This window comes from Phycodurus eques, chromosome 14 (assembly GCF_024500275.1).
Source record: "Phycodurus eques isolate BA_2022a chromosome 14, UOR_Pequ_1.1, whole genome shotgun sequence".
Taxonomy (NCBI): Eukaryota; Metazoa; Chordata; class Actinopteri; order Syngnathiformes; family Syngnathidae; genus Phycodurus; species Phycodurus eques.
Genome location: NC_084538.1, coordinates 5442708 through 5467164, shown reverse-complemented (window position 1 = coordinate 5467164; position 24457 = coordinate 5442708). Strand labels below are relative to the sequence as shown.

The 24457-nt window shown below is 42.7% G+C and overlaps 2 protein-coding genes across 2 annotated transcripts; both read right to left on the bottom strand.

The window, feature by feature from the left end:
• Positions 1-841: 841 nt before the first annotated feature.
• Positions 842-16688, bottom strand: capn3a (calpain 3a, (p94)). Its single transcript, XM_061695755.1, has 21 exons — positions 16038-16688; positions 14144-14213; positions 13700-13818; positions 13456-13589; positions 11874-12042; positions 10864-10947; positions 10698-10792; positions 10540-10617; positions 9468-9628; positions 8632-8801; positions 7342-7353; positions 7024-7232; positions 5135-5171; positions 4381-4458; positions 4229-4286; positions 3631-3695; positions 3081-3149; positions 2937-3015; positions 2704-2820; positions 2480-2538; positions 842-2328 (listed from the first exon to the last, which is right to left on the bottom strand). The coding sequence occupies exons 1-21, from the start codon at positions 16287-16289 to the stop codon at positions 2302-2304; spliced, it is 2142 nt and encodes a 713-aa protein (XP_061551739.1). The 5' UTR covers positions 16290-16688; the 3' UTR covers positions 842-2301.
• Positions 16689-16835: 147 nt separating this feature from the next.
• ganc (glucosidase, alpha; neutral C) lies at positions 16836-24401 on the bottom strand. Its single transcript, XM_061696912.1, is given in 11 exon segments — positions 16836-18675; positions 19463-19537; positions 19602-19678; positions 19755-19819; positions 20365-20433; positions 20520-20694; positions 20857-20958; positions 21036-21105; positions 21107-21133; positions 22982-23125; positions 24381-24401. Coding segments are annotated over 11 exon segments (1038 nt in total). The 3' UTR covers positions 16836-18462.
• Positions 24402-24457: the final 56 nt, after the last annotated feature.

The following is a 24457-nucleotide window of genomic DNA, read 5'->3' as shown; positions in this document are numbered from 1 at the left end:
AACCCTTATTGCAAAGTGGTGTCTTTATTTCCTTACAGGTGTTTGGTTTTTTTTGGTCGTTGCGCAGCTTTATTTTATTATTATTTTTTTTTTTAAAGGACATTTGAGGGCTTTTGGTGCAGTGTCGTGTGGCCGTTTGTCATTTTTTGCAGTGAAAATGAAAGGTGTTGGCGTGAAACGTACGCGTGAACGTCTCGAGATGTCAACACGGCCAAATAGGATATCTCTTTGAAAATGTGAAATTTTTGAGCTGACTTTATAATAGGATTCTAGCTGTTTTGTTATCGATGCCAGAGGGTGGGATACATTGCGGCCGTGCATTTTTCTTACTTCTAATTTATTCATAGAGTAGCGTTGGGGTAAGAAGAGGAGGTGACGACGCATGTGTAGAGGAGGTGTTTGATGGAGCAGCAGGAAGAAATTAGGGATTATCTCCCATGCCATACCCCCAACTCCCACATCTAATAAAACAAAATAAAAAAAAAATTCAGATAAATTTTAACGTCTCGGTCCCCCTCGTCGTTTTCATCTGAAGTCAGAAGGAAGCAAAACATGGCGTTCACCTCCGGCCTGGCAACACTGACTTTGTTTCAACTGCTTCAATCATGTTACTTAAATTTCGTTTTTTTGTTGTTGTTTTTTTTTTAACTGTTCAAAGACAAATAATAATAAAAATTAATTTGCAACACTATAGACTGTCTGATTTCTTTCTTTCACTTTTTCATCTTATATCTCTCTTATATATTTATACTTTGTTATATAATGTGGAACCTTTTTGTGCTTAATCCGTTCCAAAAAGTCTAGAACCAAATTGTACGAAAACCATAGCAATTTTCCCTATAGGAAGTAATGCATCATGGAAAATACCATTTAACAAAAAACATGATAGCCATGTAAAATATCGGATCAGCTTGTAAAGGGTGGAGTTGATGTATGATTTTATTACATTTTGTAACATTAAGATGGCCTTTGCGAAGGTCTACTGCTCGAAACTCTGAAGAATGCCAAGCGTGTAACTTAAAACATGGATTGATTTATTGGTAGGGATAAAATTATTTTAAAAACGCATTACACTCATTTGACCAAAGCCTTAAATAGTAAAAAGAAAAATCACAACAACAAAAACTGTCCAACCTTTTATAGCCGTATTCTCTTCTTCAATTCCTTATTGGAACCTCCAATGTTGGTGTGAACAAAAAACTAGATCGACAAATTGTCCACTGTGAGTCCTCACCTACACCTACAGGTGTGTGCGCGCGTGTGTGTATGTGTATATGTGTGAGGTGGGGAGGCTCCGTGAGGTATGGTGACAGATGTCAAAAGAGGTCGTTTTGTGTGTGTGTGATGCCTGAGTGGGGGGAAAAAAGTACACAGGTGGCAGGAAGGAAAGAGCGTCTCCATGAATACAAGAGAGAGAGAGAGAGAGAGAGAGAGAGAGAGTAATTTCTTTGGGCGGGTTGGGTTGGGTTGGTGGGGAAGGACAAAAGCACAAAATAGATGCAAATGGCCTGAACTGAGGAGATAGTGTTGGCAGGAAGAAAGGTTGCATGTCTCCATGAATGAAAAAGATGAGAGAGAGAGAGAGAGAGAGCGTGTGATTTCTTTGGGCGGGTTGAGGAAGAAGGACAAAAACACAGAATAGATGCAAATGGCCTGAACAGCGGAGGAAATGATGGCAGAATGGTAGGAAGAGTGTCTCCATGCATGAAAAAGACGAGAGAGAGCAAGAGTGATTTCTTTGGGCGGGTTGGGAGTGATAGGACAAAAGCAAAAAATGGATGAAAATGGAGGAAGAAGAAGTGGTGGACTGGGAAGAAAGGCATTAAAAAACAAGTGTGATTTCTTTAGGTGTCTTGGGATGGTAGGAGGACAAAAGCACAGAATAGATGCAAAACGCCTGTACTAAAAAAAGTGGGGGAATGGAATGGGAGGAAGGGTGTCTCTATAATTGAAAATGACAAAAGAGAGAGTGATTTATTTGGGCGGGTTGAGGAAGAAGAACAAAAGCACAGAATAGATGCAAATGGCCGGAACTGAGGAGGAACTGTTGGCGGGTTGGGAGGAAAGTTGTCTCTAAGCATGAAAAAGGCGAGAGAGAGAGAGAGAGAGAGAGTGATTTCTTTGGGTGGGTTGGGCATGGGCGTAGGACAAAAAGCACAGAATAGATGCAAATGGCCTGAACTGAGAAGGAAGTGTTGGCAAAATAGGGAGGAAGATGAGAAGCGGCACAGGAAGTCATGAGGTATAATCTTGGCAGGTCTGGTCCTCGTACGGATGAGCAGGAGGTGGCCCTCTTCGTCTTTAGGCGTACATGGTCAACTGGAGCCACTGGAGGGGTGACATCAATTTACATTTCGATTGGGGCGATTCATGCAGACCCCACCCGGAGATGGCAGCGTGGTGAAAATAGTTTTTTCTTTCTATTTTACATTTAATACAGATAAGCGCAATTATTCAATATGTCATGCGTTGTACTTACCTCCAGTACGCTGAGTCGAATTGTACCATCTCCGTGCTGATCGAAGGCCTGAAACGCCCCTACAGGCACGATGCAAAAACCCGCACGCCACACGTTAAATGAAACCGAAAAACAACAACCTTAAACAAAATACACCCGACGCACTGAACGTCTGAATTTCTAAACGTTGCCTGGCTTATACGACGACCTAAACCTATCCGACTTCCCGCATACACGGGACTTACTGAACATGGCCTCGAGGCGGACCAGGCAGCTGATGAAGCTGTCGAAGTCGACGTTCATGCTCTCGTCGGCGTAGCGCATGGTGATGATGTCGTACAGCTGGTTGTTGAGGCGGAAGCCTGAGCGGGACACAAGACACATGACTGCACAGTGACGACAACATTCACAACAGGATGAGTTCATGAACATCGGTAAGAGTGAGGGTGGAGGAGGTGGAGGAGGTGAGCTCCTGTACCTGTGTCGTTGACGGCGTTCCTCATCTCGTAGCTGTTGATGCTGCCCGACTGGTCGGGGTTGTAGTGCTTAAAGATTTCCTGCAAGAGAAAGTGTGAAGAAGTAAGTGTGGAACAAATGGGGGGGGGGGAAATGACTTCCTGACCTGCCATTTTTTGATTTTTTTCCACAGGTAGCGGAACTCCTGAAGGTTGAGGCGACTCGTCCCATCCATCTGAGCCCACGCGGTTAAGACATAACATTTCTCGAAATACACAGCACAGTGGGAGGAAAAACTATGTGAACCCTTTGGAATTTGCTAAATTTTGCACAAATTGGTCATATAATGTGGTCTGATCTTACAAGGACAATAAAGTATGCTAAACTAATACAACAGAAATAATTGTTTTCATATTTTTATCGAAATAAACCGAAATATTCCTAGGCCTGGTAGGAAAAGGTGAGCGAGCCCTTGGATTTAATAACTGGTTGACCCAACTTTGGTAGCCTTAACCTCAACCCAAAGTCTCCTCTCGTTACAGATTAGATGCGCACAACAATCAGGATGAATTTTTGACCTCTTTTTAAAAATAAAAACGTTGCATTTCAGCGAGATTCCTGGGGTGTCCGGTGTGAAACAGTCTCAATCTCGATGCTGCCAATGAGAACGATGTGGCCCGGGTGTCGGCCCGTTGTGCACTCGATACAAAGGATACGTCCATCAGAGCTATCATGCTCCTGCAGCTCTCCAGGCTGAAGCCCTCTGTACTCAAGCTCTTGTCTGCAGCACATCATAAATACCATCATCATCATCATCGTCATCATCATCATCACTGTTCTCTCTAGACCATTTCAGTATGTCTGCAAACAGAGCGCGGCAGGGTGATTGATTTGAACTGAAAACGATGACAAAAACGTTGTGTTTTAGGGGTTGTGGCCACCAGATGTAGCCCAAAAGTGTGAGGTCTTTTTTCAATTGCCTTCAAAAGTACATGAATTAGCTACTCACTCAATAATCACGTTAACGATGTCTTGAGTTTCCACCACGTCTATTTAATCAACATACCCGTTGTTGGCGTTGAAGCAATATACCTCATGCAACATCTATTCGACTGACACTTCACACATGCAACCTACGGCCAGAGAGAAGAAGGCTAAAGATACCATATAAGCCATTTTCTCAATCGCTCCGCCTTGGTCTAATGGCACGGAATGGCTTGTTTACTAGCGGTGCCATTAGCGATCGCGCTGAGCTTCTGCCACCTGGATGTGTGGCGTCACGGTGGAAAGAGGCGCCGCATGAGATGTACTCACGTTTGACGATGTGTCTGTTGAGAACGTGTCTCAGCTCGTTGGCCGTGATCTCCATGTCCTGTATGAGGGGGGATCTCAATCATTTGCTGTGCACTCCCAACTGCGCAACTCTACACTTCTGCTTTTTGCCACCTCTGGTTGTTTGTACTCACTTCACCCGCAATCTCCTGAAAAATAGTCCGGAACTGCTGGTCCTCCTCGCTTTCCTCCCCTGCTGAGACCGGCGCTGGCTGGTGACGTGGATGTGCAAGTAAGGGACGACCGGACCACAGTGGTGACAGACATGTGGACATGGAGTCTACATTATGATTTACAGTTTTTATTTTATAATTTTAAAAGCATTTCATTTTTATTTTTTTTTTTTACCCTCGTAGCAGTATTTCATGTAAAACGCAACAAATTTTCACTTAACATTTAATTTGATTTTTCTAATCTTAGTTTTGAGATGTTTCTTGTGACCCTCTCTTATGTAGTTTCATATTTCATTTAGCTTTTAATAATAATAATAAATAGAAAATTAATAGAAAAACGCTAAAATAGATTAAGCAATTACATTTAATACTTAAATGTATGTAGTAAAAATGATAAACGTTGGAAAGGTGTATATTTATTTTAGATTGTTTCTTTTTACCCTTTTATGCAGCTTTGATGAGATAGATTTAAGATAACTTTTGATAAAATGTAGTTTTGAAATTGGATTTACACAATGTTTTATTGAAATGTAGTCACATATGGATAAATAAAATAAATTGTAAATGTTTTTTCTATGCATCGTTTACGCAGTTGTACGGCACTGCAAGCTGCAAGCGCGATAATAAACAAAAGTGAGCATTATTACCTTAAGGCACAATTTGGTCGTGAAAGTGTAGAAATAAATCATTTCAACAACAAAAAGACGCGACTCACCACAGGATGGTCAGCCTCGATCCTGTTCTCAATCTCCCTGAGAGAAGACCAACAAAAAGCGGTCACCACGGTTACTGACAACAACAACAATAACAATAACAGGTCACGTGTGGCCCACCGAGCCAATCAGCTCACTCGCTGGACGGCGTATGCTAAGAAACACTTTTTTTGAGCAGTACTGCTGTTATAATTAGGGACGGGCGTTTGACGTCATACATTTTTGACCGGGTAATTAATAAGGAATTTCTGGGACTGTTCCGAACTCCTGTTCTCAACTTCCCGTAGCGGACACAGACCCGATTAATCGATAATTCCTCACGAGCAATTCATCCAATTTCATCCCCATCCCTAGTTATAATCGTCAATAATAGCATGTAGCATGTGTGAGTATTCCAGTCGGAGAACGTTGACTGCGGACTCCTGCGGAGGTTCCAACATTCCGTCAGGCCGGCGTCCGGTTCTCCAGGCCCGCAGGAGGTGGCGGAGGGGGGCCGGTAGCGATGGACGGTGGCTCGGTGAAGACATTTTTGAACGTTTACCGCAGCTCGCCCCAGCCGGGAGTGGCTTGTCCTAAAAAAGATTCCATAACAGCCTCGAACTGGGGCCGCTTTCTTCCAGCTCTACAAATCAAATCTCCGTTAAAATGGTTCGTTCTTGGGGGTGCGCCTCATAACCCCCCCCCCCCCACTCCACAACCCACAAAAGCGCACTTCAGCATTTACAAACAATACAGTGAACCCCCACATATGCGTGAATCTGCATTCGTAAATTTGCATAATTGCAGCTTTTTGGGGAGGACCTATTCTGGTACCTTTTGTTTTCTCTCCTATTCTGTGCTGTAAATGTTTAAACCCCTAATTGTACTATAATTGACAACATTATAGTATAACTTATTTCACTTTGTTCCTGTACCTCCCGTAGTGAATCGGAGCACTTGCGACGAATAGATTATTCATTATTCATTTGCTGTTTTCTGTCTGCCCAATTGCCTGTGACCTCCTACAATTATGTGCACAGTAACCCCCCCCCCCCCCCCCCCCCCCCCCCCTCCCATCGCGAGGTTTACGTTCCAGACCACCCCCGCAATCAGTGAAATTCCCGCTATAGAAATACCCAATTAAATACACAAAATGTTTTTAGAGCATCAGAGCACTTTTCTTTTTTTTTTACAGCAAACGTTTTAAGGTCTTCAATTATGAATTTTCTAGTGACCCTCTTATTTAGCTTAATAATTAATTTAAATGATAATTTTACAATCGAGAAAATAAAATAAATAATAAACCTCCATAAAAATAAATACAAAATCATAATATGTATATGTAATTATATAACAATTGTAAAATAAGTTTTGATTTGTTTTGAATAATATTAATAAGACACGCAGTTTTTAAAGTTATTTAAACTACAAATGACTTCTCAGTTCCTTTATCACCATCTTATGTAGCTTAATATTTAAATTCTTTTACTATGAATAACAAAAAACAAAATTGATCATTTTTGTTATTTTACTTTATTAATTTTACATTATTTCTCTTTTTTTTACCTTCATGGTATTATTTCAGTAACAACAAAAATAATGATTTAATTGTAATTGTTTTCGTGAATTATTTTATTTTTTCTTAATTTATCTGGTGACCCTCTTATGTAGCTTAATATTGAATCTACTTGATAAAATATAAAATCACTAGAAGAATCCTGAAATTGTTCAACCGATTTAATGTAGTAATAATACGTGTATAAAAAAACATAAATTAAAAGTTTAGATTTTATTTGAGCCTTTTAAGGAGACATTTATTGATTGAAGTCATTTAAAACTACAAATGAGTGTCTACCGCCGACCCCCCCCCCCCCCCATGCAAATAGAAACCCGTCAACCAGCGGCCACTCACTCTGACGTGTTCCTCTTTTCGGAGAAGACGCGCAGGATGAACTCGCCCTCCTGGTGCGGCTCGTACGTGGACGGCACGATGACGTACTCGCCGGGGCTGAGCCGGAAGCGCTGGGTGACCTCGCGCAGGTTGATGTAGGACTTGCAGCGCGCCTTGGACGAACTGACCAGAAAGAAGTCCTTGGTCATGTGCTGCTTGTTGCCGTGCATCTGCAAGAGGACGGAGAACAGTCCGGTGGGAACCCTTTTCGAGACTAAGGAGAAAGATTCACCTCAGCGCTCGTGGGGGGGGGGGGGGGTGGGGGGGCGGCGCACTTACCTCCTTGGGTACCTGTGGACAGACAGAGGAGATGGTTAACAATCAGGATCTGGCCTCCTCCCCTTTGGAAATGGGATCTCCCCAGGTTCGAGGGCAGTGATTCCCAAAGTGTGCTTGTTACCTCTAGTGCAGTGCGGTTGTCAAATTTTTACGCCAAGTACCCCCGGAAAAAAACATTTGTCTTTCTCAGTGCCACCACAACAACCAAAATTGAAATGTAGTAGCAAAGTAGCCGTACGTGTCATCAAAATCAAGGCAGAGTTTGTATTCCTAAAAAGTTTATTTAAGGGTGTATTCACACCTGCCACATTTGGTCCGCTTTAAACGAACCAGACTTCGTTTCCCCCGTGGTCCGGGTTTTTTGTGTGCAAGTGTGAACACATACAAGCGAATTCCGGTGCGCACCAAACAACGGCTCCGAGACGTACTTTATGAGGTTATCGTTGGTCCGCTTCCAAACGGACTCGGTGCGCTTCGTTCGTGGTGCGAATACGAACGGGCCTCGAGTTGACCCAACAAGTCAATAACCCCGATAGCGTACGTTGTACGTCATACCTGATCTGCCATCTTCTGCTTTGCAACGCTATCCTCGCATGTCGGGGCTCGGGTCGATATAATAAATGACGTGTATTACGTTACGCTCCTTCGGTTTGCAGCGCGCATTTGCCGACGACGGCGTTCCAAAAATGAGAAATCGAACGTCGCAAAACTTGAATGTTGAATGAGCTCCTCTTTATGGTTAATGAGGCTGCCTGGATTTGTATTTACTGACTGTGAAACCATACATACTATACATAAATGACAATCGATATGGGTAACTAGTTTTGAAATCAGAAGTCGCTAACAGAAAAAAGCTTGCAATATTTCAACGTTTGCAAAAGTGAGGACAATTTGCAATTTCGGTACAGATTTGAGGAAGAAACATGAAGCAGGCGGACTGCTTTGCTTTCACGAGCCACAGACAAATGATGTGCCGGGCAGATCTGGCACTGGGGCCTTCAGTCCGGCACCTGTTACAGCGCTACTAGTCATGACAGCGGTACTTGGAGCGCTAAGTATTTTTTGAAGCGGTATTTGCTGTAAAAAAATTCTAGAATCATTGTTCTAGGGCCTACTCTGAATCCTTGCGCAAAGGCCAGAGCTCCTAAGCCTGTCCCTAGAGGTGAGGAGAAACCCAGACAACCAAAGTTCTAGACCATAGGAAGGGCCTGACCGTCGTTAGTCTACCATCTATAGGCTCTACCACTAATTTCCACGTCAAATATCCAAAGCAGAAGTCGTCTTGCGAACCTCGTAGATGGCAAAGCCGATGGTGAAGAGGTTGGCGCCCATCCTGCGCTCCTTCCGCTTGTTCTTCTGCATCAGAGCCACCACGAAGGTGCAGCCCACCTCGTTGTCCTCAGGGTCGTCGTCCTCCTCCAGCAAGCGAAGGCGGTACTGAGGGTTGGTCCAGAAAGTGTCTACGGGGATCAGAACAGGACCTATGTCAGGGTAAAATGGTTACTGGCACGGTTCAACAAAGTTTGCGTCACTTATCCAGGTCTTAGGTCTGGGTTGTCGGGGCTGCAGTCTAAGCGGGGTTACCTAGACCCTGTCCCCAGCAACCTCCACCAGTTCCACCGGGGGTGGGACACCGAGGTGTTCCCAGACAGGCTGTGAGACATGAGGTCCGATTTTCTAAAAGTTTGTGCGTGCAAAAGACGGGTGAAAATTTAGCTAATCGACGCACTGGGCGCAGCCAGGACTGCATCTGCCAAACGATTGCTGTTCTAGTTCATCTCCACCGTGATTAATTTTCAGGAAATAAAAAAAAAAAAAAAAAAAAAGCATTATTATTCATTCATTCCACAGTTCCACTGAGTGGTGGTTAGCTACTTGTGTAGCCAAAAAGCTGCCCTGCGGCAGTCTGACGGAAGCGTGGCTGCCATTCTGCGCCTACAGCCCACCCCTAAACATCCATGTCGCAAGTTTAAAATTGTTTAAAAAAAAAAACGACACCCACCAACAGCGTGCGCAATCTGTTATGAATTAACATGCAATTTAGTGCCCCCTATTTGCGATCTTAGTAAATCAGGCCCATAGTTTCTACAGTATGTCCTAGGTCTACCCTGAGGTGTGTCTCGTACCAGGGTAGTTTCTGCATCCTCCGGCCGAGCAGCCTCGCACCCAGCGGCCCTCGTTCACAGAGACGGTCCACTTGTGGATCTTGTCGTCCTCCAGGGCGTCGGGCGTGAGGTTGCAGATCTCGATCTTGGTGTAGTTCTTCTTGAAGTCCTCAAAGGACATCCTGGAGAGGGGGAACGCTAGTGGATCAGGTGGATGGAGGGGATTCAGGTTTTTCAGGATGCTTAAGACAGACGGGTGAACCACACACTGAACCTGCAAACCTCCATCCAACCTGTCTGACTTCCTGATCATAATTTTTTTTTTTAAATAATAAATGTCTTATTTTTTTCAAGAAAAAGTATTGATTAGAGAAAAAAGTCACTTTAAAAAAAATTATGTATTGTATATTGCCAAAAGTTGGACGTAAAAATGTGTATTTGTTTCACCCAATTTTTTATCTTTCAAAAAAAACATTTTTCAACTAGAGGTTTTTCCAAGAATTCCATATCAATTTTTTTTTAAACAAGAACAGTCGTGCTCATTTTGAGAGAAAAGAAGGGTTCTCTTGAAAAAAGTCTCTCCATAATACCTTTTCTAAATAAAAAAAAATCTAGAAAAATAGAACCATTTTCTTAACAAGTATTCTCTTGAAAAAATATTTCAAAATGATTTGTTTTAAAGAAATTACTTTTTTTAAATAGATCTATTAGCAAAGAAAACACCAACAACAGCAACACTTTTCCCTGAAAAAAAACTTTTTTCGAAAACATTTTCCTGGAAATAAAACCTTTTTTTAAGTTTCTCAAAGAGAAAAGTTTTATTTTGAGTAAAACAATGAAAACAATTTATTTTTATTTCTCTTAAAATACATTTTATTTTCATTATAATACAACATTTTGTTTGTCTAAAAAAAAGTACAGGTTGTTCTGGAAAAATAGAAGAATCTTCTTAAAAAAAAAACACACCCTACCTTTTTGTTGAAAATGTCTTTTGTTTCTCTCGAACAAATGTATTTTATCAGGAAAATTCATCAGTGTAATGAGGGATTAAAATGACTACAAAAAGATTTGTTCTTGTCTGAAACCACGTTACCAGAACTCTCCGTCCTCTGCGCTCTGGTGTTGTAGCTTCTCCTTCTCAGCCTTGGATAGTGCGGCCCACTCCTTTGAGCTGAAAGAGAACAGGCCAAACCGTAAAAGCCGCCAATATTCTAGACTCTGGACCAAATTGCTCCGGTCAGAGATGCTGACTTGTCGCTCCAGGGTCCGTTCCACTCCACCTGGCCCCAAGGGTTCCTGAGACGCACCAGGCGCACTTTGGTCTCTCTGTGCTGCAAGGGCCGACACTGCCAAAGACAAAACGAAGCGTCAGTTCTCGTGATCCAATTTCGCAAGCGATCGGGGGCGAGCCTTTTACCTCCTCAACCGCCGTCACGGAGTAAGCGTGGCCCTTCACCAGGCCCGTGGAGGTCCGCGTCTCGAAGCGAGCAGGGACGAGGGACTGCGGAACGCAAACGGAACCACGTGTGTCTTATTTGTGTTCACAAAAAAACAACATCTTACATTGTTGTCGTCGTTCTTCCCAAAGTAAATTCCAAAAGTAAAAAATGAGCCATGAATGAGCAAAAAAAACTACTTACTAAACTATTTAATCTGTTGCTCGTAATCTGATTGGCAAATGTATCTTCTTCTGCAGCGAAGCATTACAATCATCGATTTTTAACAAAACAAGCCTACTCAAATGTATCTAACCTACATTTTTTTCAATCATTGTCTAAAAAAAAAAAAAAACAACATCCAGACTTTCAATCTAGATGCGACATAATGCCGCAAGTCTGTGGTGGAGTTTTCTTGGGCAGATGAAGTGTCCAAGAGCCTGAATAGATTTTTTTTCTCAAGCCATTTTCAACACTTTAAATTGTTAATAATCTCTAAAAGTAACAGACGATGTGGGGAAATACCAATAGTATCGATTTGTGAAAAGATATTAGGACATAGGATGTTTTTGCCCGACAGCGACGATATGCAAAGAGATTAATTTGGCCTGTGATTGATCAAAATCGAGACAAATTGCGATGGCTGACTTTTCACCTTTTGAATACAAGTGCAAACGCCACCGCCGTCGAGGGGGGAGCAAGCAAAACGAGAGAAGACGGTAAGAACAGATCTCTTCTGCTTGTGTAAACATTTTTAAAATGCTCGAAACAAAAATGATTGTTAGCAATGTGATTTTCGATCTTCTGAATAATCTGAAGGCTGACTTGGAGTGAGTCACAAGAAGGAGTCATGCCATACCACCTATGACAAAACTCCTCTCAACTCTGAATTTCTTTTTCCATTTCAGCGCAGGGTGAAAATCGGTGCTGGCTTCCCTCAGAACAGAAAAACAAAAACAAAAAAAAACTCGCCGCCATGCGTGAAACTCACGTCGATGGAGCAGCCCATGAGGGAGCCTCTCTCCAGAGCCTTCTTCATGATCTTGTAGAGGTCTTTGGGAGCCTCCTTCATCTCGTAGAACTCGGTCACCCCGCCCGTAAAGTCCTCCATGGCCTCGGTGGTGTTGCCGCCCTTCAGGGCCTCGTAGGAGCCGTGCAGTCTGGAGACAGCCAGGTCAAAGGTGCATCGGCCGCGCTCTTACACAGACAACGTAACTACAGTGCTGCCTTGACCTGATGGGTGCACCAACGTCCAAGTTTTCTGAGTACATACGGAAGTGTATAAATGAAAGCAAATGTAATTAACGGAAGTAAACGTTGGTGAACGTACGTAAACGTTGGTAAATGTTAGTAAACGTTAGTGAATGTTAGTAAATTTCATTAAATGTAATTAAACGTGAGGAAACGGAAGTCAAGTTACCACTGTAACCACACTCGGGTTTTGACTTTCTTGTGACCCAGGATGGGTCGGACGGAATTTGTGACCCTCCAGCTCTGAGACATCCTGTCTGCGCTCAGAATTCGAAGAGAATAAAGTTCTTTCCCCCCCCCACCCCCCCTGAAAATCAGCTTGCATTCATTTAGAGGGGAAAAGGCTTCTTTTTTTATGAAGAAAACAATTTCATATTTTATGAGGAAAAACTTGTATTTATTCAGAGAACAAGTCTTAATTCTTGAGGAAAAAAACATGTAATATTACAAGAATTATGTTTGGGGGGAAAAAAATGAAATTGTTGTGTTGTTTATGAGGTACCGGAAGTTTCATTTTTTACAAGAAAATATTTTTGGGTGGAATGTAAGAACAGAGAAAGTATTGTTTTCAAGATTTGTATTTTTTCAAGAAAACTTTTTCGTTTTTTTTTTTTCTAATTATCTTTCACAATAATGAAATTAAGATTTTTTTCAATAAAAAAACACATTTACAGTATTTACAGTAGAAAAAACGAAAAATATATATTAAAAAAAAAACGTTTCATAGAATTATCTTTCTTTCAAAAAAGTCATTTATTTAATTTTTTTTTGGGGGGGGGGGGATTTTCTTAACATTAATATCTAGATCTAGGTACATGAAAAAAAATACATTTTCATCAAACGACTTTATTTGTTATCACATTACTCTTTTTTTTTTTTTCTTTTTCCTTCTAGAGCATAGATGTCAAAATGGTGGCCCGGGGCCCATATCCGGCCCGCCATGTCATTTTATGTGGCCCGCGAGAGTGTGCGTCGACTTTGTGTTTCCTGCTAAAATAGCAAAATTGCAAATTGGCTTCACTTTGAAAAATATTGAGATATTGCAAGCATTTTTTGTTACCAACCCCCCCCCCCCTTTTAAAATAAAACGGATTCGTACTGTAATTAAACAGTTTTTACTGGCTTCTGATTTCAAAAGTAATTCTCCATTAATTTGTGTGTATGTAATAATATCAGTCAATCATATGGGTTTGCAGCCATAACGGCCCTCCGAGTGGAACCATAACTGCGATGTGGCCCGCGACAAACATTTGTTTGACACCCCTGCTCTAGAGGAAATGTAATGAGGGATGAAAATGACTCTTCTATGTTAGGCGACTCACTTTGCATATGCCTTCTCCAGCAGAGCGCTCCAGAACTCGTTCCTCTCCGCCGACTTGGTAAACACCAGCTGGTTGTTGAAAGTCGGGATGCGGTCGTCGATGACCACGTCGACCCAGTCGCCGTAGCGCCAGAACTGTGGAGGAGGAGGACGAGGACCGAGATGGCCGAGATCAGGGAGGTGAGATTGGCCATTTAAGCGGAGACGAGATGAAGAACGAAGGCCTCGGAAGCTCCTCGGCCGACCTGGAAGTGGAAGATTCCGGCGTAGTCCTGCGTGAAATTCTGCTCCGGAGGAACCACCCGGTAGAGGAGCTTTTCGTTGAGGGTGAGGCAGGCGATGGCGGCCAGCAGCCAGCAGTCACCTGCACGGAAAAAAGGTGGGCACAACACACCGGTAGAGGGAGGTCAGAGCCAGCGAGGCCGACACGTGCTCAGAAGCACTCCAATCAGATTTCAGCCTTTATGTGTTGTCATGTCAATGTAATCTGCCCAGGGCCTTCTCAATCAGTAGTGCTGGGTCTGTCCCACGTAAAAAAAAAAATTACAAAAAAAATACTTCTGAGAGCAAAGAACATTCATTATCATCTTTTCTGAACAGTTATAGCTTGTTGTGCATTGTATGAACGCCAGTCATATATATAAAAAAAGCCTTTTGAAGTACAATAACCCCAAAATAGTTGAACTCACCGAGATCTCCCTGGCAGATGTCGGTACGACTGGCCCCGCCCACAATGAACTGCGGGTTCTCGCTAATTTCCTGCACAAAACACAAACAACAAATGTACCTTTATCCTTATTAAACATAATTATAAAAAAAAAAAAAACGACTTTGTTCAAACTTCATCAACTGCTATAACTACGAGCAAGTGAGACCACACGCTTGCCAAATAGCGAGCATGCATTTATTCCAGCTATCTTGGTCCCCACTTTATGTGTTAATACACTTCTTTTTTGGGGGGGGGGACATTTCTGAATTAAGATTTATTAAGATTTGTCATACTCGATGAGAATCCCTTATATGCTTCCATACATACACATATACAGCATATCGCTTATTTTCATATAATTCGATGAATAACGGTCAAGACCTAATTTAGCAGTGAACCTAAAGGCTAAACTTTACCGATTGGTGCGTCTTACTAGTAATGTTTTTGTACGACCATTTTTGTCTTACTGGTATGCAATTAAACCATAATATTAAAAGACTGTGTTGCACTAGTTACACTACTAGCCCAGTCGATGTAAAGTAGCGGGGGAAAACGTTACTAGTAAGACGCAGTCGTTTTATTAGTGCGCTGAACCCTAAATTGCCTCCGGGTCAGAATTGTGAATGCCTTACCTGGTTAATACTTTTTATACTGGTAAATTACAGTTTGTTCATGTTAACTGAGCTTTGACTGTTAATTCACCTGCGACGGATGACTATTTAAAAATGTTTTATAATTATTTTGTTTTTAAATACTGCCGTATACAGTTGTAATGCACCGTTAATTTCCATTCATTAAAATTGCCGTTTTATGCTGTTATTTACAGTTTTGGTTAAATGACTAATTTAACTGTTAATTTACCTTCAAGGCATGATTATTTAACAGCATTTTATAATGATTATGAAATACACGCGCATACTGTTGCGAATTCGCCGTAAATGAAATGCAATTCACAAGTGAGGCAAAACTGTGCACTAGTTGACGTCTGCACACCACTCGTACAACTAGTGGAGCTGCAAGATGTTAACTAGTATCACACTGTTGTCAGCTAGAGCACAGCTTTGGCTCAGTAGCAGCAGGTAGTTGTCCTACTAGCGTGGCAAGATTTCCTCCTAGTGAGGACAAAGAGCATACTAGTATGCAGACCTTATCAAGAATAAATTCGATATCCTTGACATCCAGCTTAAGGTTCATCTACTAGTATATGCTTTGTCCACACAAATAGAACAAATTGTACTTGTAATGTTTTGTCCACTACTAGTGGCATTTTTGGCCTACTGGTTCGCAATTAAACGTTACTAGCAAACAACTGTGCTAGACTAGTAACAACTAGGCCCAACGCAAGGCATGTGCAACAATCACTAGTAGTTTTACCTCACTAGTAACATGAAGTTGTCCTAGTGTGGCAAAATATCAGGCACGTGCACAGACATTTTGGGGGGCAGGTGTTCTAGCCCACGACATTTGTGGGCAACAAAAACAAAGAAATTGAACTTGCCGTTCCAATACCTTTTGGAGGGGACAGTAGACGTAATAAAAATGCAAGAAAAAGAAAATGATAAATATAAGAAAACGTTGCACAAAATCCTGAAAAATTCCCTCAAATGCGTCAGAACCGAGACCGACACGAGGGGCCATATTTACTTCCGTAAACACTACGCCACGTGACGTCGTGTTTTGCGCTCACACGTTTCACTTTCGGGATGCACTCCGTTTGTTTGTTTGTTCGACTACATATAAAGACCGGATTTACCCCCCCCAAATAAAAATCCCACACCCTGCTGTGTGCACATAGCCAAAGAGCGTGCCAGTACACGGACATCAAACCGGATGTCAAGAAATTTGAATAAATGCTCAAACTCCCTCCCTCTTACCTTGGGCCTCTTCCAGACTATGTTCTTGACCTTGTTGGACTTGTGTCCGAGATCCCTGAAGCCCAGCGACTCAATGTTGGGCGGGAAGGAGTCGTCGTCAAAGAGGGTCCCGCGCTGGGCCCACTCCCGCCGCAGGGCGCCAAAGTCCTGCCCATTGAAGCGCAGCGGCTTGTTCAGGGTGCCTTCCCCGTCGCGCCGCTCTCGCTCCCGGATGAGCCGGTCGCAGAAAAAACCAGACGGTGTGTAGGGCATCTCGTCCCCCTCGCTCTCTCTCTCGCTCACCTTCTATGGTGCGGCGTGTGTGCGCAAGTGTGTGTGTGTGTTTGCCCCCCCCGATGTTGCCAATTGGACTCAAGTCACCAAGGCGGACGCGCTGGCATAAATCCAAAGAACAAGTGCCTGATTGGCTCCCCGCGGCGGTGACGCGGCCTCCCCCTCTGAATGCTGAGAAAAAGTAAATTCAGCCAACATACATGCACAGAATGGCACATAACACACACATACATTGTGCGTGTGTGTGTTGGCCATTGGGCCGACAAACAATGGCGCGTTCGTCATTGTTGGGTGACACAAAGGCCAGCGGGCCACGCCGGAGGCCATCCAAAGCATGGCCGCTGGATGCCCTGCCTCAGCAGAAGGCATTCAAGCGCCTCTCAATGGAGCTCAACGTCGAGCAGTCTCAGCAAGAACCCATTTGGAGCCCGCCGGTCCTCCACCGCCGTGCCAGATTGTCTTCGAAAGGGACAAAAAGTGGGAAAAAGTATCCCAAACAAAGGTTGTGACAAGCGGACGTTTGTAGGCGTGTCACAATCATGAAATGTCATTTGTTTCCAGTTTCAGAGAGCATTGTGTGCATTTTGAGTCCTCCAGCGCCAGATAGTCTTTGACAGGTCCCCAAAAAATGTTGTAACTGGACAGTAGGGAACTTATAGGTGACTGTTGATTGTGACATGTAGTGTCTTTACCGTTACATGGAGCGTTATGTACATGGAACACCGCAATCAGACAGTCTTTGAAGGGACAGATAGTACAACCAAAACATGCTGTGGCTGGACAGTTGGGTCATTTATAAGGACACTGGCAAAATGTGCTCCACTGCCACGCCAGGTCAGTGGCGTAAATTGGTATGTGCGAGGTGCGCGACCGGTCAGGGTGGCACGCTGGGCGGTGGTGGGGTGAGGTGGGGGGCGGGGGGTGGGGGGGGTTTAGTCCATCCACCATTTACACAGTTCCGCCTCTCTTATATCGCCAAGACACAAAGAGACATGCGAGAAAGCTTTAATAATCCCATTTACAGCCGCATACATTTAACGCCAAATATATTTCTAAAGGCGTAATACACTGTCCACGAAACAATCACCACTTGGATTTAATTGATCAAATAGGCGAGAGCCATAATTGGCCAATCAATGGATACAGTATCGTAGCTGATAATATCACGATATGGCACAGAAAACGTTAACTTAAATCTATATTTCATTGGACGTCGGACAGTATCAATATTGGATGTTGCTGTATCGATACCATATCATCCCACCGCTACTATCAGTGTAGAAAAACACATTAAGTAGCTAGTGATACAATATCTCATCGCGTTAGCACGGTACCGCAATTACAGGATAATCAATACAAAACCACGTACGATATCTACGTAATGAAGATGGTTCATCTTTTTAAATCTATATTGACTTGGATGTCGGTGTATCTATACCTTATCAGCCTGCCATTAGTGTCTCTGTAGAAAATCATGTAGTAGTAGTACCTGTACCTCGCAATACGATAGCATTATGATATGGAAAATGTTAATTAAATATTTACTTACGGTAAAAAATAAATAAATAAATAAATAAATAAAAAATAATATGCCATATTATAATATGACCTATTAGTTGCAGGAAGTCAGCAGCAATACGATACCATAGAGATAATATCGTGATACGGCAACCGTGCAATATTTTGGAACCAAACCTTGTAAGCGAGCTACGTACGAAGATGGGAAAACCTATTAAATATACCTATTTTGATGTTGGTGTATCGATACTGTATTGGCCCATCACGACTGAAAACATTGCAGAAAGTAAGTAACGATATCATCGCGATACAGCAACGTAAACCGATAATCAATACCATTTACGAGATCTACAGTACGTAAACTTGCCGTCGGCCAAAACCGATATCGGATGTGTGACGTATTAGCTGTAGTAAGTAACTAGCGCACGATATCGTCACAATAATATCACGATACAGCAATTACCGTACATGATCATCAATACCATGTACGATATCCATGTAATCAAGGAAAATGGAAAGTTTCACCTTAAGTGTGTGATCTGTTTTTTGGGCAGTGTATAACTCAACTCAATCAGATGATACAATAGTTTCATCAAGTAAATCTTAAAAGTCAAGTGAATGCTGTGACAGGAAGTCAACATATCTGGATGTCCCAGTCGTCGTCCCCGGCGAGCTCCAAGTTGCCGACGCTCAGCTTGCGTTGCTCCGGGTCATACTCGAACTCCACCGAGACACCCTCGGCACCCCCCGCCGCGTGAACCCGCACCGCCGACGGCTCCGCCCGCACCCCCAAGATGTCCACCGAGCGCACCGCTGCGCCGCACTTGTAGTTTCCCACTTCGCCGGGCTAACAACACGTTTGTTGTTAGCCCTTCAACCCCTTAAGATACCACTTCCTATAATACTAGCTGTTAACTTAGCTTGTTGTGATCTATATCAGTTTGCGTTTGAAGGATCGTTATAGTAAACAGAGAGGTAAAAGTTTCCACCTTCGATCCGTATGCTATGTTAGCTTAGCATCTCGACTTGTTATAAGGCACTAACAGTTAGCTAACTATCGAGCTAGTTGGTTGGTTGGTGGGTTTGTTATTTGGTTGCGCAATTGTGGGGGAAAAAAAACTGTATTCACTGTTTTAAAAACAGGGTATTGCCACATCCAGAATAATCGTGGGCTGGTCTGTTGGTGAATTGCTTAGTTGGTCGGTTGGTTGGTTGGCCATCATGAATCCTTTTTTAACTGTGACTGTGATGTTTTGGGTAGTATTTTGGGGTGGTTAGTTAGTTAGCTAGTTAGTTAGCGGGTTGGTGGGGGTTTGAACCAATTTGTAGTGTGCAGTTAGTCAGTGCCACAGTCAGGTAGTTAGTTAGATAGTTGTGGCCATCATAAAACCTTTATTAACTGTTTTGAGTTACCCCTTGACATTATTAACACTTTGCAATGTGCAGTTAACAGTTAATTTGCGAGTGGCCTCTACCTGCTTGTATCTACGTGACTTAAAAAAAAAGTTGTTTTTTTAAAAATATATATATATATTTTTTTTTTTTAAACAACCATTGGATCATATTTCTCCAGGAAAGCATCATGTTGACCGAGATGTCAGAAGTGGGACAAGAACAAAAAAAAAACCATTTACCGTTTCCAAGGTTACCGGAAACCTCAGAGTTCCGCCTCCTTGGTGAACCTCTGCTGATTTGACGTCATACCAAAGCTGAAATACAAGAAAAATGCATATGTTTGACAGTCGTGAACTCTTGAATCAATGTTTACGCTACCTGCTCCGCTCCGGGAAACAGGACCTCAAGTTCTGTCACGCCCGATTCCGTGACGGGACACGCCATCAGCGCTTCTCCTGCATTCAACATGAACATATATTAACAAAACAGAGTGTTTGCAGTGGGTGGAAAAAGTGCAAAATGGGACATCACCGAGCATGTACTGGTGAGCCACGATGAAGATGCTCTGCTCCTGAGGGAATTCCATCCACAGAGGCCTGAACATACAGGGCACTACATTATCGACACCCGCAAAAGGCAATTAGATCCCAGACAAGAGCTCTATATTTAAAATCATAACTATTTCCTGTCCAGTCTTCTAGGTGGCAATGTGGGAAACAACCAGCACACAGAGCAAGATTTGTGTGTGTGTGTGTGTGTGTGTGTGTGTGTGTGTGTGTGTGTGGTTCCATCTTCTGGATCTTGGTTGTGGGTCACAATCTCCATCTGGCCCCCCATCGCCAACAGACTGAAGGGTCTTTTGAAAGGAATGAGTCGTTCTACTTTGTTTTAGTTTAATTATACAGCAATTGAATACATTATTTACCTTAAAAAAAAACAAAAAACTTTTTTAGTGTTTTTGAATGACTAAATAACTAACTGACTGACCGACTGCCTGTCTGTTACCATGGCGGACGGAAACGTGCATTACAAAGAGTTAAGAATATCATGTCACTTAAAAGATTACAGGCAAATTTAATAAACATCACGAGTAAAGACAGAATGTTTCAATTTAATCTAGTGTCACCGAGCAGCAGCCTACCTGAGCACAGGAAGGCCGTCGGTGTGAGCCTGGTAGAAGAGAGTGTACCAGTATGGCAGCAAGCGGTACCTGAGAACCCAGACGCTCGTTATTTGGCGATTATTTATTTCAAATGAGGTGAATGCAACGGGAAGCAAAGAAGCGTGGCACTGTACCTCTCTACAATGACGCTTCGGATGGCGTCGGTCACCTCTTCCTTGAAAAGCCAGGGCTCCCGGCGCTCCGTGTTCATCGAAGAGTGACCTCGGAAGAACGGCTGCAGGCAGGCGGCTTGGTACCAGCGGACCAGCAACTCAGGGCTCGGCTTCGGAACGAACCCGCCAATGTCGGCTGAAAGGCACAGGAACAAATTACAAGCTATTCCCTCAAGGTCGAGATCCATTGCTTCTCAAAAAAGCAAGTAGGACATCATATTGCCAATACAGTTACGAAAAAATGGAAAGCCTTCATCAAGGGCTTTAATTTTTTTCCCCCCTTTGCAACCAGACTCACCTCCGCAAAACGAGATGTCCGTTACACACATGGACAGACACGTTGGGATGGAGATCTTCAGATACTCCCAAGTGGAGAGGTTGTCGCCAGTCCACACCGCTCCTGGGTGACAAACACTGTGTACTCAAGGTTCCGTTTTGGACCAGAATCCAAAGTTGATACGCTTCGGGAAGACATACCTAGCCTCTGGGTCCCGGCGAAGAAGGCGCGGGACAGGACGAAAGGTCTCTCGGAGCCACCGGAGCGCGTCAACAAGGCCGTCCGCCGCCGCCATTTGCTAGGGAGATGAATTGATTGCGTGGTGCCGTAAATCCGTGTATCGTTCGTTCTTTCCTTTCCAATTTGAAATTCAAAATCCAAAAATGAAACCGTGTCTGATTTGTATTTTAATCTAATTAAAAACCATAAAAAATGGCAGTTTTCCCTCACTGAAATCCTAGGGGAAACATTTCAGACCCATAGGTGAAAATCTGCGATATAGCAAGACCATATTATTGTTTTTAATAGTTTCACCCTTCCCAATTGCTTTAAACACTTAAAAGAATTAAAACCTACTTAAACTTATTAGCATACATTTTTAAACACATTGTCATTTTATTTGAACACACAAAACAAACTACAAGCATAAATTGCATAGACAATACTGTACGTGTTTTAGTGACTGTGTGTTGATACTGTATGTGCCTTTAAGAGGCAGGGCCTGTTGTGTGGCATGTGAGTGTCTGACTGTGAGCTGTGGCTGAAAGCAGTTGCTGCGTTGAGTGTACCTCGTTGTGTTTGCGTGTTTTACTGTTTTCGTTTGTTTGGGTCAATAACGTGACTATTAGTGACTGTGGCTCTTCTTTCCCACATGCCACAGATAAAGCAGATAAAGGTCAAATACCCTGAGCAACGTTCCAAGATCCGGAACTTCTCCCCATCATCTCGGGAGGTTTATCACCCTGGGTTCTCCATCGTTAAATCCACAAGGACCCCTGGCCTGCCTGTTGGACCTCGACTGAAATCTTTCGTCACGCCGCTGTTTGCCGTCAAACCGGCCAGTTATCAGCTGGTGGCCGACGCTACCCGTCCGCTAACGTGGCACACCTAACATGTGCTACGTACCCCAGTATGTTACACCAGTGAGTTACTGTTAAGCTTCATGTCCTCTTAACGTTAGCAGCCCCCCAAATGGTAGATCACAACTTTTAGCTTCGTAAATGGCTTCCAATGTTACCGCTAACATTACAGCTAAGGAAGACCAAGCTTTAGCTTCCGTTAGTTCCATCATTAGCTTCCAAATTTAACTTAAACATTTGGTTCCAGTGTTAGCTTCCAACATTTCCTCCAACGATAGCTTCCAACGTTGCTTTCAATGTTAGCCCAAACATTAGATTGCAATGTTTGCTTCAATGTTACCTCAAATATTAGCTTCAATGTTACTGCTAACATTAGCTTTCCATTTTAACTTTTGTCATTAGCTTCCATAGATAGCTTCAAACATTAGCTTTCAATGTTAGTTCCTGAAGTTGGCTTCCATGGTTAGCGCTAATGTTAGACCTAGAAAGACCAATGTTAAACCAGTAATTATTGTGTTGGATGAATAACAGTAAAGTCATCAGTCATTTTGTTTTCATTTTTAATCACCAATTTAAAATGGAAAGAACAAACGATATATGGATTGTTGTAGGCTATGCCTTGAAGCAATGGATTACAGCTCATTTTCCACATAAACAGGCCGTGACAGAAGTTGCAGAGTTAGCTTAGAGCAGGGGTGTCAAACTCATTTTTGTCACGGGCCATATTGTAGTTACGGTTTCCCTCGGAGGTCCGTTATGACGGTGAAAACCATACAAATCTTGAATCGCCTCATCATATTTACACCCGAAATTTATGAACTAGTTTCGGAATCAGAAATCAAGGGTAATGGGTTTTTTCAACTATTGTTCAAAATCAAGTGGCGGGCCGGATCTGGCCCCCGGGCCTTGAGCTTGACACCTGTGGCTTAGAGCGTCAGGCGTCACTACATTACACTGCACACCAGCTTTCTGCTTTTAATTATTTTTTTGTTCAAACATGCCAATCAAGTCAATATTTGCTAGAATACTACTATTACCATTTATGATCATTCTTTTATTACCCTCACCTGGTAAAAGCCGTACAGGTTGTGCGACTCCCGGTGTTCCCAGCCCCCATATTGCACCGCAGCCTTAGGCAACGTCAACTCGGGCCCGGAGAACACAGTGGGCTCGTTCAAGTCGGCCCACGCGTGCAACGATGGCGTCGAGCCCTATGTTGAGAAACACGTGACAAAAGAAATTCCAATAACATTATTTAGGGTATCATAACGGGTCACAGAAACAATTTGACGCATGACTCGATTAGGTTGACAGGAATTGCTACCACAAAAAGTCCATTTTTAACACTTATCTAATTACGGCATCATATGAAGTCTCATTAACAGCGCCGTTATACGGATGAAAAGCCTTTATCAAGCTTCGATTCGATGTGACAAAAAGATAAAACAGAATGCAAATAAAAATAACAGAAACCGTGTTGATTATTAATTTGATGTATGACCAACGTCATACATCAAATTTCGGTCCTGCTTGTGGGCCACAAAAACATATAATTTAAACAATATTATGACAACTATGTTTAAACACAAAATAGAATTTTTATTTAAATAAAATAGTATACTGTACATATAATACAAATATGGAAATATATATGTTTGAAAGATTCAAAACACTACAAGAATATATGAAGTTAATGTAGCCCAACACAAATTAATACAAAAATAAAATAATAATAATAAAGTTCGGAATCATGATGATGATGAAGAACTGACACACCTGTAAAAGGCAACTTGATGACTTCTCATAAACTTGTCCTTGCCATCACCGCCAGGCACACCACTGCGGAACAACAACAACAACAACCAAACCCCATAATGCAACAATGTATTTAGAAAATATAAATATATCAACTTGCAGTGCTAAATAGAATAGAATGCAGAACAGGTCATCGAAAGACGCTGGTGTTAAATTTGATGTGTTATTAATAGTAAAAGTTCCAAATGATACCCGGGAATGGGCTGTTTCAAGTCCACCATGTCGAGCACAGAAAAAGAGCGGAAGGAGAAGAAAGCGACGCAGCTTCTAGTCAGACATTTCGATCAACATCTTCTGCTAAGATAAAGCAATAACTTCACGTTGTATATACTGGGAGTTTTGTTTTATACTGGGAGTTTCGACAGCGTCGTCACGCTAAAACTGCCATGACTCGTCTTTCCGAAAGTGCAACGGAGCTCACAGTTCCGGTGTGTTATTTCAAAACAAAAGCGAGACGTGTTTTTTTTTTATTGATTTTTGTATTTTTTATTTTCTAATGCCGCTTACTGTACACTAGTAAGTTACAAGTCGCCCAGCCGTATCCGTGACGGGAGAGGGGGCGGATTCGCTCCAGGCGTGATTATGATTTCTACATGTTTTCCAGACAGGACACGCCCTGATGCAAAATGATTGGCTCCTTTGCCGCGCTACCTGGATACAGAAGCCAATCATAGTGCAGCAAGACGTGTCCGGGAGCCAGTAATATTGGAGCAGGGCGTGTCCTGCCT

Bases quoted from the DNA above. Each gene is read 5' to 3' on its own strand.
- capn3a (XM_061695755.1), bottom strand. From the start codon at position 16,289: ATGCCCTACACACCGTCTGGTTTTTTCTGCGACCGGCTCATCCGGGAG. The intron at 9,629-10,539 runs GTAACGTGGTTT...CCCCCTCTCCAG, and splicing joins GCAGAGGACGGAGAGTTCTG to GATGTCCTTTGAGGACTTCA. The intron at 3,150-3,630 runs GTATCCTTTGTA...GCGTGGGCTCAG, and splicing joins GCATGATAGCTCTGATGGAC to ATGGATGGGACGAGTCGCCT.